Source organism: Muntiacus reevesi, chromosome 17 (assembly GCF_963930625.1).
Source record: "Muntiacus reevesi chromosome 17, mMunRee1.1, whole genome shotgun sequence".
NCBI classification, from domain to species: domain Eukaryota; kingdom Metazoa; phylum Chordata; class Mammalia; order Artiodactyla; family Cervidae; genus Muntiacus; species Muntiacus reevesi.
Window position 1 is genome coordinate 5210982 of NC_089265.1, and position 13146 is coordinate 5224127.

The 13146-nt window shown below is 47.2% G+C and overlaps 1 protein-coding gene across 2 annotated transcripts in view; it reads left to right on the plus strand.

Moving 5' to 3' along the window:
* The first annotated feature begins 230 nt into the window (after window positions 1–230).
* Window positions 231–13146, plus strand: part of GALNT7 (polypeptide N-acetylgalactosaminyltransferase 7) — a 132925-nt gene continuing 120009 nt past the window's right edge. For both annotated transcript variants that reach the window (XM_065908159.1, XM_065908157.1), the window contains exon 1: window positions 231–409. In XM_065908159.1, coding sequence (XP_065764231.1) covers window positions 284–409 — 126 coding nt within the window. In that variant the 5' untranslated portion in view covers window positions 231–283. The remainder of the gene's footprint in view (window positions 410–13146) is intronic.

Consider the following 13146-nt stretch of genomic DNA (forward strand, 5'->3'; position numbering starts at 1 on the left):
AGAGTGTAAGTTAGTCAGCCGCGAGGTAGCAGGACCTGGAGGGGTCGAGCGGACAGCGGCGGAGCAGGGACTGCAGACCCGGCGGCGGGGAGGGAGGGAGCGAGGGGAGGGGCGGCCCGTCCGGCGAGGGGAGTTCCGGATCGGCGGCGGGGAGGGCGGCCGCCGGGCGGCGGGGGCGGGCGGAGGCGGCGAGCGCGGAGGGGGAAGGAGGGAGGGGAGGGGAGGGGAGAGCGGCGGCGGCGGCGGCTGCGCCGGGCTGTGCGCCTCTCGCCGCCGGAGGAAGATGAGGCTGAAGATCGGGCTCCTCTTACGCAGTTTGCTGGTGGTGGGCAGCTTCCTGGGGCTGGTGGTCCTCTGGTCCTCCCTGTCCCCGCGGCCGGACGAGCCGAGCCCGCTGAGCAGGATGAGGGTGAGTGACCCGCCCGCCCCGCTCCGGCGGCGGCGACCTGCAACTTGTTTTGTTCGCGCGCTTGGCGGGAGCGGGGGCGGTGGGTCGCGCGCGGGCTCCGCAGGTGGCGCGGCGGGTGGGGGACCCCCAAGCCCGGCCCCCGCCTCCCCGCCTCCCCGCCCCACGCTGCGGCGGAGGCTCGGCGGCCGCCCTCCGTGCGGGGACCGCGGGCGGGAGCGGAGGAGGGCCGGGCCGGGACCGCCGCCGCGGCGGCCGGGGACGCGGGGCTGGTCCGGGCTGCGGCCTGTGGCGCGGGCAGGCCTGATGGAGGCGAGGGGGCCGCGGCCGCCGCCACCGCCCGGTGCGGACCAGGCCCCGGGGTCCGGCAGCCGCCGCCCCCGCGCGTCTCGGGCGCCCTCCGGCTGCTCGGCCCTCGGCGCCCCCACCGTCCGCCAGGATGGGAGCGCGCGGCCCCGCCCCCGGCCCCGAGAAGAGCGCCGCCCCCTAGGCTCCGGCGCAGAGAGCGGCGAGGAGCCGCCGAGGCCTCGCCCGGGACCGGCCTCCCTCGCCCACTCCCGGGCCCCCAGTCTCGGAGCCCCTCCCCCGGCCGCCCCGTCGGGCCGGAACACCCCTTTCCCCGCCCCTCCCCTGGCTGCGGCCGAGCGCCCAAACTAACTTGAGCCGTCGCCGCCCGCGCTGAGGGGCTCCTCCGGACGCGCTGTCCGCCGCCCGACGCTCCCCGGCGGTGGGGCTCCATCGGCGCCCCGGGACGTAGGTGACCGCTGACCGGCCGCGCCCCCCGTTTCGGCCGCGCCCCTCCTTCCCGGGGGCGGGGGGCGACCAGGCCGCGGCGGGGCGGGGCGGGGCGGGGGACGGAGGGTGGGGTGGGAGACGTGCCGCTTCCAGCGCCTTCTGCAAACAGCATCTGCATTGCATCCAAGGGTCCCCTTTATTAACTTTCCTTCTGGAAAGTTAGCGTCTGGAAGTTCTGTGACAAGGCATTCTCTCAACACTAAGAATCGTAGGAAGAGATTTCCTTATCAGCTCCTGCCCCTGTGATGGGGTTAGATTTACTCTTGAGATGTACTCTGAAGTTATAGCGTCTATTTGAAGACTTATTGGCGCTGGGATCTCTGTAACGTCTTGGAGGGGTGGGGGGTTTCCCTTAAAGTCATTTAAATTAAGGATAATAAAAATTACCCAGTTTTCCTTTTGAATGTGTTTGTGGTTTTAAACCCCTCAGCTCTCATGGAGTGATGGTAACCTTTTTATGATTTTGCTTTCAAAATGACTTACCAAGACGACCGAATACTGCAATTGTTTGAAAGTATTTCTGATCACACATGGCCTTTAACAGAGCTAGAGACGTTTAAACGCCATTTCCTGGGGGAGAAACTGAGGAAAGAGTGACAGAATTAGCCATATTCAGAATGTCCTGCAGTTCAGATGACAGAATCTTCCAAAGGAGTGATGGAGTGTCAGCCCCAAGGTCCTGAAATAATGAAATGCTAATACAGGGACTGGGCCACGAGCTCATTTAATAGCTGTAGAGGGTGGTTATAACTTAATTTTTGGTCCAGTTTATTGAATATTAGTTTATCAGTGGATCCAGTATAATTTCTGCCATTTGCCAAAGACCAAAGCTAGCTTTTTAAGACTTTCAAACAATTAACATTAAGAAGATTGTTTTATGTATCTCAAGAGCCAAACGTCTTTATTAAGTTTGCAGGTAAATATTAACTAAGCAGTTGAAGATAACAGCCAATAAGTCATAACAGCGCAAATAATGTACTACTGCTCCCTTTTAATCAAAACTAAGCTAAGAGCTTCTGAGATGCAGCTATCCAAGGATATCTTGCTTAGGGAAGATGCCTGAGTTTCCCTTCCCCCATCTGGTCTTTTACTTTATGATTACACATACTCCACCCATGGTGAAACATGGTGAAACATCTGCCTCTCCTTAATGCTGGTCCATTTATAGGACTTTCTGGATTCTGATAAATGACCTGAGATAGTCTGGAATAATCCCATTTACCAAATACAAATTCTGCCTCTACTCTAGCAAGCTGGTCCTGGCGGGTTCACCCCATGTAGCTTCCTGCCTTAATCTTTCAGTGTTCCAGGCACAGAAGTCTGCTGGCAGCCTGGTACTTTTTCCCTGGACTACTTCCTCCTGTAGATCTGCCCAGCAAAACAGGTCACCTATGGTCAAGACAACAGAAACACATTGCTTTTCACTTTCTCATCTCTGGGCCTCTTGCTGTTTTTCTGATGTGAATGATGTGAAAGGTGATCTTACCATTCAAATCATACTCTGTTGGATAAGTTTTCATCTATTCAACAAACATTTTTGAGTATCTCCTATGTTCTGGTGCTAGTTGTTAGGGAAATACTCCTTGCCCCTAAACTTTTGAATCATGTAGGCTACTGGGTCAAAAATCACATTAATCAAGACTTCACAAATGTATAAATAAAAACTGTGCCACATGCTGTGGAAAAAAAACCCACAGCGGGTAACAAATTGGTGGTGCTTGGGCATGAAAGCCTTATCTGAAGAAATGACCTTTGAGTTAGACTCTGAGGATCTGAAGAAGAGTCACTGTTGATCTGGGAGTGGGAGGGGGGCAGGCCTGAGAGGGAGGAGTATGTGCAAAAAGACGCTGAGGTAGGAGATAGTTTGGTGATCTGAGGAAGAATAAGACCAGTGGAGTTAGAACATTACTTTGGCCTCCTGATACAGAGAGCCGACTCATTGGAAAAGACACTGATGATGGGAAAGATTGAGGGCAGGAGGAGAAGTGGGCAACAGGATGAGATGATTGGAGGCATCACCAACTTAATGAACAGGAATTTGAGCAAATTCCAGGAGATAGTGAAGGACAGAGAAGCATGAAGTGCTGCAGTTCATGGGGTCATGAAGAGTCAGGCATGACTGAGCAACAACAGTTAGGACATGAAGAGTGAGGGTGCAGAGATCAGGCCAGGGATCAGGTCTTTAGAGCAGCCATCAACTCCAAAGATGAAGCTCGTGGAAGGATTTTTACATAGAGGAGAGACACGATCAGATTTGTGCTTTGAAGAGATCACTCTGGTGGTATTGGTTTTGAGCAGGAGCAGATGGGAATTCCTGTTGGAGGTTATAATAGCCCTGGTGGGATGTGACGTTGATGGAATTGGCAGAGCGACAGGGGGAGGGGAGAAAAGTCAGTTAATTCAAGAGCTATTCAATGGAGGTGCAGAGGTACCAGGACTAGGTGTTTGCACAAGGGAGTGAAGGAGAAGGAAGGTGACCAGAGGCACCCAATAAGTGATAGGAGAGTGACAGGTTGTTTATTACATGGAAGGTTCTGAAGACCAAAATCCGTAAGTTCTAATGTTACATTTTGCAGTTCTAATGTGAAGACTTATCTTTTTAGGCTTTGTTCTCAGAATATTTTAAGGTCAGCTTGTACTACAACCATCTGTTTAGCACTTCCAAAGTGTAGACAGTTCCTTTAATTAAATAAATTACAGTATCTCCTAGACCATTTCTCCAAGGTTCCAGCCCTGAGTGTTTAACATTGAATCATTAGCCTCCAAAAATAAAGGTCTAAAATGGAGATATTGGAAGATTGTCTGTGCTTCTGTTATAACAAATTCAGTGCTGGTGAGAAGCTGCATGTGAGCCGGTGGTTCTCAGTATGTGCTAATGTTGCTTGAGTCAAACTATTAATGTCATTTAGATTCAGGGCATGCAGAGTAGGACTCATTCAAGACCTGTTGCTAGATGGAGAGGTTTTATGTGATAAGCTGAGACCAGTGGAAAGGAGCCTTGGTTAATGAGGCTGTGATTGAATTGGCTACCCAGTTGGTCAGGTTCTACCCTAGCAAAGCCTTTTATCTCAGCTGTGATCGGCTGCAACCAGAAAAACTGCCCTTGACCATGATATTTTATTTCAAACAAAAGCTCATTTATTAGGGATGGAGCTGTCACTTAGCAGAAGTGTAGTGTCAGAAGAGGTCACTGTTGTTTCAGTTGCCCAAGTGAAATGCCCCAGGACTGGCTTTTGTTCTCTGTTTTGCTGTCCTCTCCCATTCCTGCAGAGGAAAACTCCCATGTTACCAAGTCTAAGAAATTTGGGTTCTACAGTCTTCCTGAAATTAATGCAGTTTTACATACACATGCATTCTCCTGGGTTGGGACTCTGAAGCTGTCACATTTCTTAAAGATGCCTGTGAAGCACTGAGTCTTTGAGAGGCAGGATTCATGTTTTCTGCTCGTGGAATTTCTCCCTCCCCTTCCACAATGCTGCAGCATTCATCCACGTCTCTCCCCTGCAGGGCTGGGCGCCCTGGAAATGCAGACATCCCTAAGAATTTCTGTGTCTGTCGATTCGGTGGAAGTGTTTTCCGTCTGGTGGTGGAGGGTCAGACATCAGTCCTGTTAGAGCCATGGTTGGGCTTAGCAAACACTCGGTGGGTATTTGACACATCTGTTGAGGGAGTGACTGCCACTCTCTCCCAGTTCTCACAGAACTCTGTCCGTGCTATTAATACACATTCTACTTCCTCACCTTCCCCTTTCCACTGTACAGACCCTGACTATAAAAGCATTCCTCTCACAGCCTCAGGCTGTGTCCGTTCAGCTCTAGAAATTTCACATTTTTGATAGCACTACTTTTCTTCCTCTCTCAGATTGTACATTCATTCTTCAGGGATGAATACCCAAAATACAATTCTAATTTCTGGGACACACCCCCACCCCCTGCTCCAGACCCCACTGAGAGCACCAAGACGGCCTCAAGGAAAAGCCCCTGCTCTAAAGGGATCACATCCTAGTTGAAGAAGAGACTTGAGCACCCAGATGGCCTTGGTTCCTTCCCCTCCTTACTCTGGCCTCCCCCTCCCTTCCCCTCCTTTACTCTGGGAGCAGTCACAGGATGTCTCCTTAGCAGGTGGAGAAGGCTTAGAACAGCCATTCAGGGAGTGCACAATTACTAGTAAAGAAAGCATGGAAACAGAAGTTGGGAAACTATTTTGTGATGGGACGAGCTGCCTGAAAAGGGAGATGAGGTACCGGCTTCAGTTTGGTTCTGGTAAAGACTGCATTAGATCAGTTAATAGTAAATTAGAGATGAGAGAGAGAAAGTAATGCATTATGAATGAACGTCAGAATCCTGAGCTTGGGCCATTTGTAAACATTATTTGTAATTTCCAACTTGAGTTATTAAAAAAAAAAAGCTTGGTCAGCAAGATTTGAACAGCTCTCAAACATTGGAACCAGGTTGTGATTATTCAGCTTCAATCTCAATTGTTGTCTTTGTTCATATTTTGGATTCTAATTTTCATCCCTGTAGAACAAATGCACAATCTGACAGAAGAAGAAAAGTAGTGAAATCAAGAATTTGAAATTTCTGTAGAGCAGAATGGACACCACCTGAGGCTATGAAAAGAATGATTTTTTTTTTTTTTTTGGTCGCATCAGGTCTTAATTGCAGTATGTGGGATCTAGTTCCCTGAGCAGGGATGGGACCCTGGTCCCCTGCATTGGGAGCTCGAAGTCTCAGCCACTAGACCACCAGGGAATCTCAAGAATGTTTTTCTGTTTGGGTTCTGTAAGGTGGAAGAGGGAAGGGTGAAAGGGTAGGAGGTGTATTAACAACGTGAGAGCTGGGAGAGTCTTTGCCGTGTAAACATGGCAGTCACTCCCTCAGTAGAAGTGTCACTGCAGCGCCACGCGTCGCTCCAGGCCTCAGAGACTCGGTGCCGTGGAGGAGGTGGAAAGCTTTTGACGTAGTAAAGATGTTGCTCGGGTCTTGACCCAGTGACCACACAGAAGGTATTTGTCTGTTAAAACAGCAGTTTTCTTTTCATTCATGAATCAGGCCTTTTTACCATACCTCCCAACCTCCAGCCTTCCATCTGCTCTCAGTAGTAAATGGAGGACCCCCGTGGCTCCCGGCTGGGCGCTGGATACATAGGGATGTCCTGGACACAGGCTCCGTCCCCTCTTGCACCCCCAGGGGGGTGTCACCCCCACCCAGAGGTCCCACCACAGCTGCAGGAGGTGCATGCTCGGAGGCCAGAGCCTGGCGTTCGGCTCCATCTGGAGCAGGGTGGGGTTCACACAGGGAAGAGCGTTCTGGACGAGACCAAATGGAGGCTGGTTTTACTCATGACAAGCAGTGGAACCCAAGATTGGAAGAGTATGTCTGGGCCGCGTTCTGAAGGCACTGAATGGGAGGCTAAGGAACCGGGGTGGGTGTTACTGATGGGGCTGGAAGAGCAGCGTTTTGGAAGCCTCCAAGGTGGAGCTGGGAAGTGGTGACATTCCGCTGCTGACTCCCTGATTAGATGCAAACCCTTGTTGTCTCCTCACTGGTCAGTGGTGATCCTCTCAGGCAGTAAAATGCATGGTGATAACAGATAACACAGTCAGTCCTCTGTGAGGTTAATTGTAGTAATATCCCTCTAGCGCAGTCTCCTGTAATCCTCACTGTAGAAGGGAGGCCCCTGAGTTCCAGAGGCATGAATTCCGCCCAAGGTCATGTACACAGTCACTCTCAGGCGTCCTGAGGAGTGGGGTGCGGTCAGACAGCTGGTCCCTGGGAGGGAGGATTGGAGGTCGAGTGCACGGGGACAGGGAATGGGCGTGCAGAAGCAGAAAAGATCTCTGCAGACCCTGGGGACAGGTGGCTGGAAGAGAACCTGGAGAGAGAAACAGAGCCTGCGCCTGAAACACTGAGTACTCTGAATGTTCCGAGCTGGCTCCACAGGGTGGTCTGGAACAGTGCCGAGGCCGGATTTCAGGGAGGAGAGAACTATCTCCGTGGCTCCTGCCAAACCCTAAACAGGAGGGGGCCAGGAAAGCGAGTGCATGGGGAGGAAGGTGATGATGATAGAATTAGCAGTGTGGCTGGTGGGAGCAGGAGCTGCGCTCACTGGACGAGGTGGTGGGGATTCAATGCTGGTTCCTCCGAAGGAACAAACCATCTGAAGCGGCAGTTCTCAACCTTGAGCAGGCATCAGAATTGCCCATAGGGTGTGTTAGAACCCGGGTCATCTGGCCTCCTGCCCAGACTTTCTGAATCAGGAAGTCCGGGGTGGGGCGGAGAATTTGTGATGGTAGCTAATTCCCAGGTGAAGCTGCTAGTCTAGGGACTGGATTTTTGAGAGTCTTTGCAAAGACTGCAAAGTGGTGGTTCAGAGGATGAGTAGAGCTGGGGGCTGTAAGATAAAACATTTGTGTGTTTTGGGCATAAAGTGATTCCACTTCAGTGGAGTTGGGGTGTCTGCAGGTTAGACGGAACCCAGAGTGGGAATCAGTGCTATAGACAGAAGGAGGATGGCTTGGAGAGTGTTTCTCAACCAGAACTGCTGAGAACAAAGGATGCAAGAGAAGCGCAACTGCAGGAACCCCAGGGCCTGCACTGCTGGCTGGTCCCGGGGGTGGAGGAGGGCCTGTGGAGCATCCAGTTAACTTGAACCCCAGGTACGCTGGCTCAGGAGAAACATTCAGGCAGAGAACACGCACCTTCCCAGGGGAAAACGACAGATCCAGCCAGAGAGGAGGGTTTTACTCAAGAAGTGTGACTCCCGCAGAGGGACTGCCCACAAATGACATGGTTTGGTTGGTTTGTCACAAAGTCCTGTCCAACTCTTCGCAACCGCAAGGACTATAGTCTGCCGGGCAAGAATACTGCCCACGGAGTTCTCCAGGGCACAGTGCTGGCTGGGTTGCCATTTCCTTCTCCTGGGGATCTTCCCAATCCAGGGACCGAGCCTGTGCCTCCTGCGCTGGCAGGCAGGTTCTCTCCTGTCTGAGCCACCTGGGAAGTGGGGTTCTCTCTCTTCTGACTTAGGTGCCTCTCCACATCCCACCCCCGACCCATGTGCAGACATAGACACATATGTACATATATGTTAAGCTGAACCACAGTCATGTAACTTTGATAATACATACTGTGTATACTATATACATTATATTAAAATAGGACGATAATACATATTAGGCATTTGGAGCAGTCTTTTAATCTGAAACCCAGTAACTTGTAAAACAGTGGCTGGAACAACATTTTACTATTTGAAATTGGGAAGGAGAGGAATTTTATATTGAGGCTATTAGGAAATTTTTAGTTTTTAATAATACATTAATTTGGCTGATGTGTAACCAAAGGAAGAAACAATAACAAAACTGTGTGCTTTAGCATTTCAGTAGTGCTAGTTTTGTGAAATGAGGTCTACAGTTTAATTCTGGTTCAGTCCCGTGATCCCTAAAGCAGCAGTAAGACACGCTGAACTGCAATTACCCAAGACTTCCTTCAGTCTTTTCTGGAGAGAGGAGGACTAACTTGCAGTTGCTTCATTTGCCAAGATCCTGAATATTTCAAAATGAGAAACGTTCTCATTTCTGCACCATTATAAATTCCCTCCTGGGCTCCCTGGCCTTCAGAGAGTTTTAAAGACTGGCTCCTGAGAAGCATTTAAACGCACCAGTAGGGAGGCCTGTTCCAGCTCACCGAGTATAAGAACCGCTACACAGAAACTTGAGGAAAAAATTAACTTTGCATTATCTAATTAGGTTTGTAGAATTGCCGCAGAACAGCCCGGTCTCCCAAATCTAGAAGGTACAATTAGCTGCAGCATTATATCAATACCAACGAACCTGCTAAGAGGCTTCCAAGCCAAGCAGTCGGAATATGTTATTACCAAGGATATTTTAAACTGGATGAATTAAAATTAAATCACATACTGTTGGGAGCCGTTCTGCATGAGAGTAGTATAGCAGAGATGACCTCATTTCTCTCTTTTTTTAAATCTTTTATTGGGTCCCTGGGTTTAAGAATACATTTGGTCCTTTGGAGGGATGTTACTCTGCTCAATAGTAAACTGCGCGTTCAGTGATTATCCAGCTTACACATTGTTTATGCATTTGTAGTTCTTGTCTTTATAAATATGATTCAGTGCGGCCCTATGGACTGTAACCCACCAGGCTTCTCTGTCCATGAGGTTCTCTAGGCAAGAATACTGGAGTGGGTTGCTGTTCCCCTCTCCAGGGAATCTTCCCAACAGAGGGATCAAACCCAGGCCTCCTGCATTGCAGTCAGGTTCTCTACTGACTGAGCCACCAGGGAAGTGCATACAATATTTTATAAGGTGGTTTAGGATTGAAATATTCACCAGTGATGTTTGCTCTTTATTGAAAGAGTTGGTACTTAAAGAGTAAGGATGTCTTAAAAGAAATTGCCAAAACTTTTTTTGTCACTCTTACGAGAAGGGGGGTGTGCCAACATATTTATTTATGAGACTGTCTGTAATTATCCTTTGACTCTTGGTTTTTCCCTTTTGATGAAAACACTAGAAGAAGGAAAGGAAAAAGAAAACCCTATGATAAAATGCTCTCTGGAGTGTAAGCGAGGTTTGCAAGTAGCTTCACAGTGATGGGAATGCTTCACTCTACCAGCAAGAACCCTGCCTTTCAAACCAACCCCACTGAGTCCAGCTACTGAAGTGAAATTGCAGCCTTGGGTTTTCAGTGCAGTATAGAAGACACTTCTGAACAGTTATACAGAGTTTTAAGAATTGTACTTGTTGAGAAGTGATGTCATAACACCAGTGAAATATCTCTATGTTTCTGGGAGAAGTTTCTTTGATAAATTCTTTAGAAAGGCTAAACAGAAAAAAATATAGAATAAGGTACAATACTATGTTAACAGAGTCCCTATTTGATGTACTCTAGAGGTTCTTTATTCATCAGCATTTACTATTGCACTTCAAATAATTTTATTCTGCTGAATTTAAAGGAAATATTTCATGTGTGTGTGTGTGCGCACGTGCACAGTCGTGTCCAACTCTTTGCAACCCCATGGGCTATAGCCAACCAGGCTCCTCTTAATGGGATTTCCCAGGCAAGAATACTGAATTGGGTTGCCATTTTCTTCTCCAGGGTATCTTCCCGACCCAGGGATCAAACCCATGTCTCCTGCGTTGGCAGGCAGGTTCTTTACCACTGAGCCAACTGGGAAGCCCAGATATTTCATATATATATTATTAACATCTCTTATTCTATAAAAGAGCTCCTTTATCCCCCCAGAAGAAACCAAAGTGATCCCTATACTTAAGTGAGTCATGCGAGCCTCATTTTGCCAGAATATATCAAAGGTACCTGGATAAAGATGTCCAGGTATGGAAAATTGGGAGGGAGATTCCACTGCTATTTTAGACTTATGGCTCATTAGTCACTTGTCTAAACATTTCAAAAATGACTTAAAGACCTAGTGGAGTTAAATTAAGATATTTTTGTTTACATGATTGTTTATTGCTGTTAAGAAAAATATGCTTGTGATGGAAAATGTTTGCCTGGAAAAATTTACCCTGTGATAGGTTATATTGGACTGGAGTTGTTGGTTAGTCATGGCCTTTATAGCTGAAAAATCAAAGGTCTACTTTGTACAGCCATTTGAAAACTTGTATGAGACATTTTCTACAGTTCTTGACTTATTAGATAGAGGTTTTAATTCTGGTTACTTGGGATGATTTATATCCAACCCACTTCTCCCAGTATTTCATCACGAAATTTAGTATTTTACCATAGCTTATAGACAGTTTCATCATTATACTTCTTAAAATTTAATCTGATAATTTGTCTCATAGTCACTAATATAGCATGGTGTCTTATGTAAGTCTTAGTGTTTTTACCTTGACAATCTGTAGGATTTTACATCTTTTCTTGTAAAAGAAAGTGTTTAAAATCCCATGTTCAAAAATCTACCAACTCTTGCCAGGGTGTTTAAAATGAATTTTAAAATCCATTTGATTTTTTGGCAAATAAGCTCATTTATGGTACAGAACAAATGATGACAAAGAGCTTTTTTAGAATAATGGCATAGAAAAGACTGAAATCTCATTACACATGCAGATTTTTTGACTATGGTAGAGGGTTTAGTTTTAAATAATCACTGTCAAGATTGGAAATTTTGATCATGTAAAATATATAATTAGATTTTAGTGCTTAAGCAAAGACTTGGTAGAATGGGGAAATACAGGCATGCAGTTTCATTAACTTGCTCTTCATGGGGACTTGGGCAATTCGAAATCCAGTGTTTATAAAAGAAGTTTGCAAGAGAGTGTTTCCATTGTGGTGGTCAATTAAAATAAATTTGTTTACAGTCCAGGGAGCTCTTAGTGGGTGGTCAAGAGAATAATACTTTTAGCAGATAGTTTTCTAAAATTCTCTATTCCAAAAATATGCTAATAGAAGAGAATGACTTCCAAGTACCTTGGTATTTTAAAGGAGTACATTTTCAGTATGAAATTGAGGTTCTCTTCTTTTCATAGTTATCATTTAGCTCCAAACCACGACACATATAACTTCTGTAAATGTGAGTGTGGTAGCCTGGATGGGAGGGGAGTTTGGGGGAGAATGGATGCATGTATATGTACCACTGAGCTCCTTCACTGTTCACCTGGAGCTGCCACAACACTGTTAATCAGCTATACCCCAGTACAAAATAAAAAGTTAAAAAAATAAATGTAAGGATCTGGGGAGGAGGAGTGATAGCCTGGGTTTTGGAATTGACATGTACACACTTGTTCAGTCTCTTCAGTTGTGTCCGACTCTGTGACACTGTGGACTGCAGCATGTCAGGCTCCCCAGTCCTTCACCACCTCCCAGAGTTTGATCAAAGTAATGTCCGCTGAGTTGGTGATGCTATCCAACCATTTTATCCCCTGCCACTCTCTTCTCGTTTTGCCTTCAATCTTTCCCAGCATCAGGGTCTTTTCCAGTAAGTCAACTCTTGGCATTAGGTAGCCAAATTACTGAAGCTTCAGCTTCAGTATCAGTCCTTCCAATGAATATTCAAGGTTGATTTCCTTTAGGATTGACTGATTTGATCTCCTTGCAGTCCAAGGGACTCTCAAGAGTCTTCTCTAGCAGCACAGTTTGAAAGCATCAGTTCTTTGGGACTCAGCCTTCTTTATGGTCCAACTCTCACATCCATACATGGCTACTAGAGAAACCATAGCTTTGACTATACAGACCTTTGTCAGCAAAGTGATGTCTCTGCTTTTTATTTCATTGCCTAGGTTTGTCATAGCTTTCCTTCCATGTGCACACTGCTGTTTTTAAAATGGATAACCAACAGGACCTATAGTATAGCACAGGGAACTCTGCTCAGTAATCTGCTATAACCTAAATGGGAAAAGAAGAAGAATAGATCCATGTGTATGTATAACAGAATCACTTTGCTGTACTCCTGAAACTAACATGACCTTGTTAATCAACTATACTCCAGTATAAAATAAAAAAGACTTTAGAGAGAATAAATAAAGCACAGGGCACATAAACACAGTTGTTAACCTTGAAAACTTTGAAAAGCGACCTCAAACCTGCAAGGATGGTAGAGCCCCCAAGGCCAAGCTTTCCACAGGTCCTCCTTGCCTTGCAGCTTGAGAAGCGCTGGCATGGCCTGAAATGTGGGCCAGAGGATACGTATTCCGCACGGGTATTCTTAGATTCTCTCTTCATCATCCCCTTTGAAATCTGAGGAAGACTTTAATGAACCTGGCTTCATCTTCCTTCCCATGAATTACTGCCACTGGAAGACTACCAGCCGTACCTGCGCCTGAATGGAAGACAGCCACGGCAGAGTCTAGTACAGCGTTTTACAGTGAATAGGCCTGTTTCCCTAGAGGCAGTTACCATCCTCGACCTCTGCCCAATTAACTAGCAACTCAGAGAGAAAAAGTCAACACTAAAGTCTTTGTTCTATGTTGGC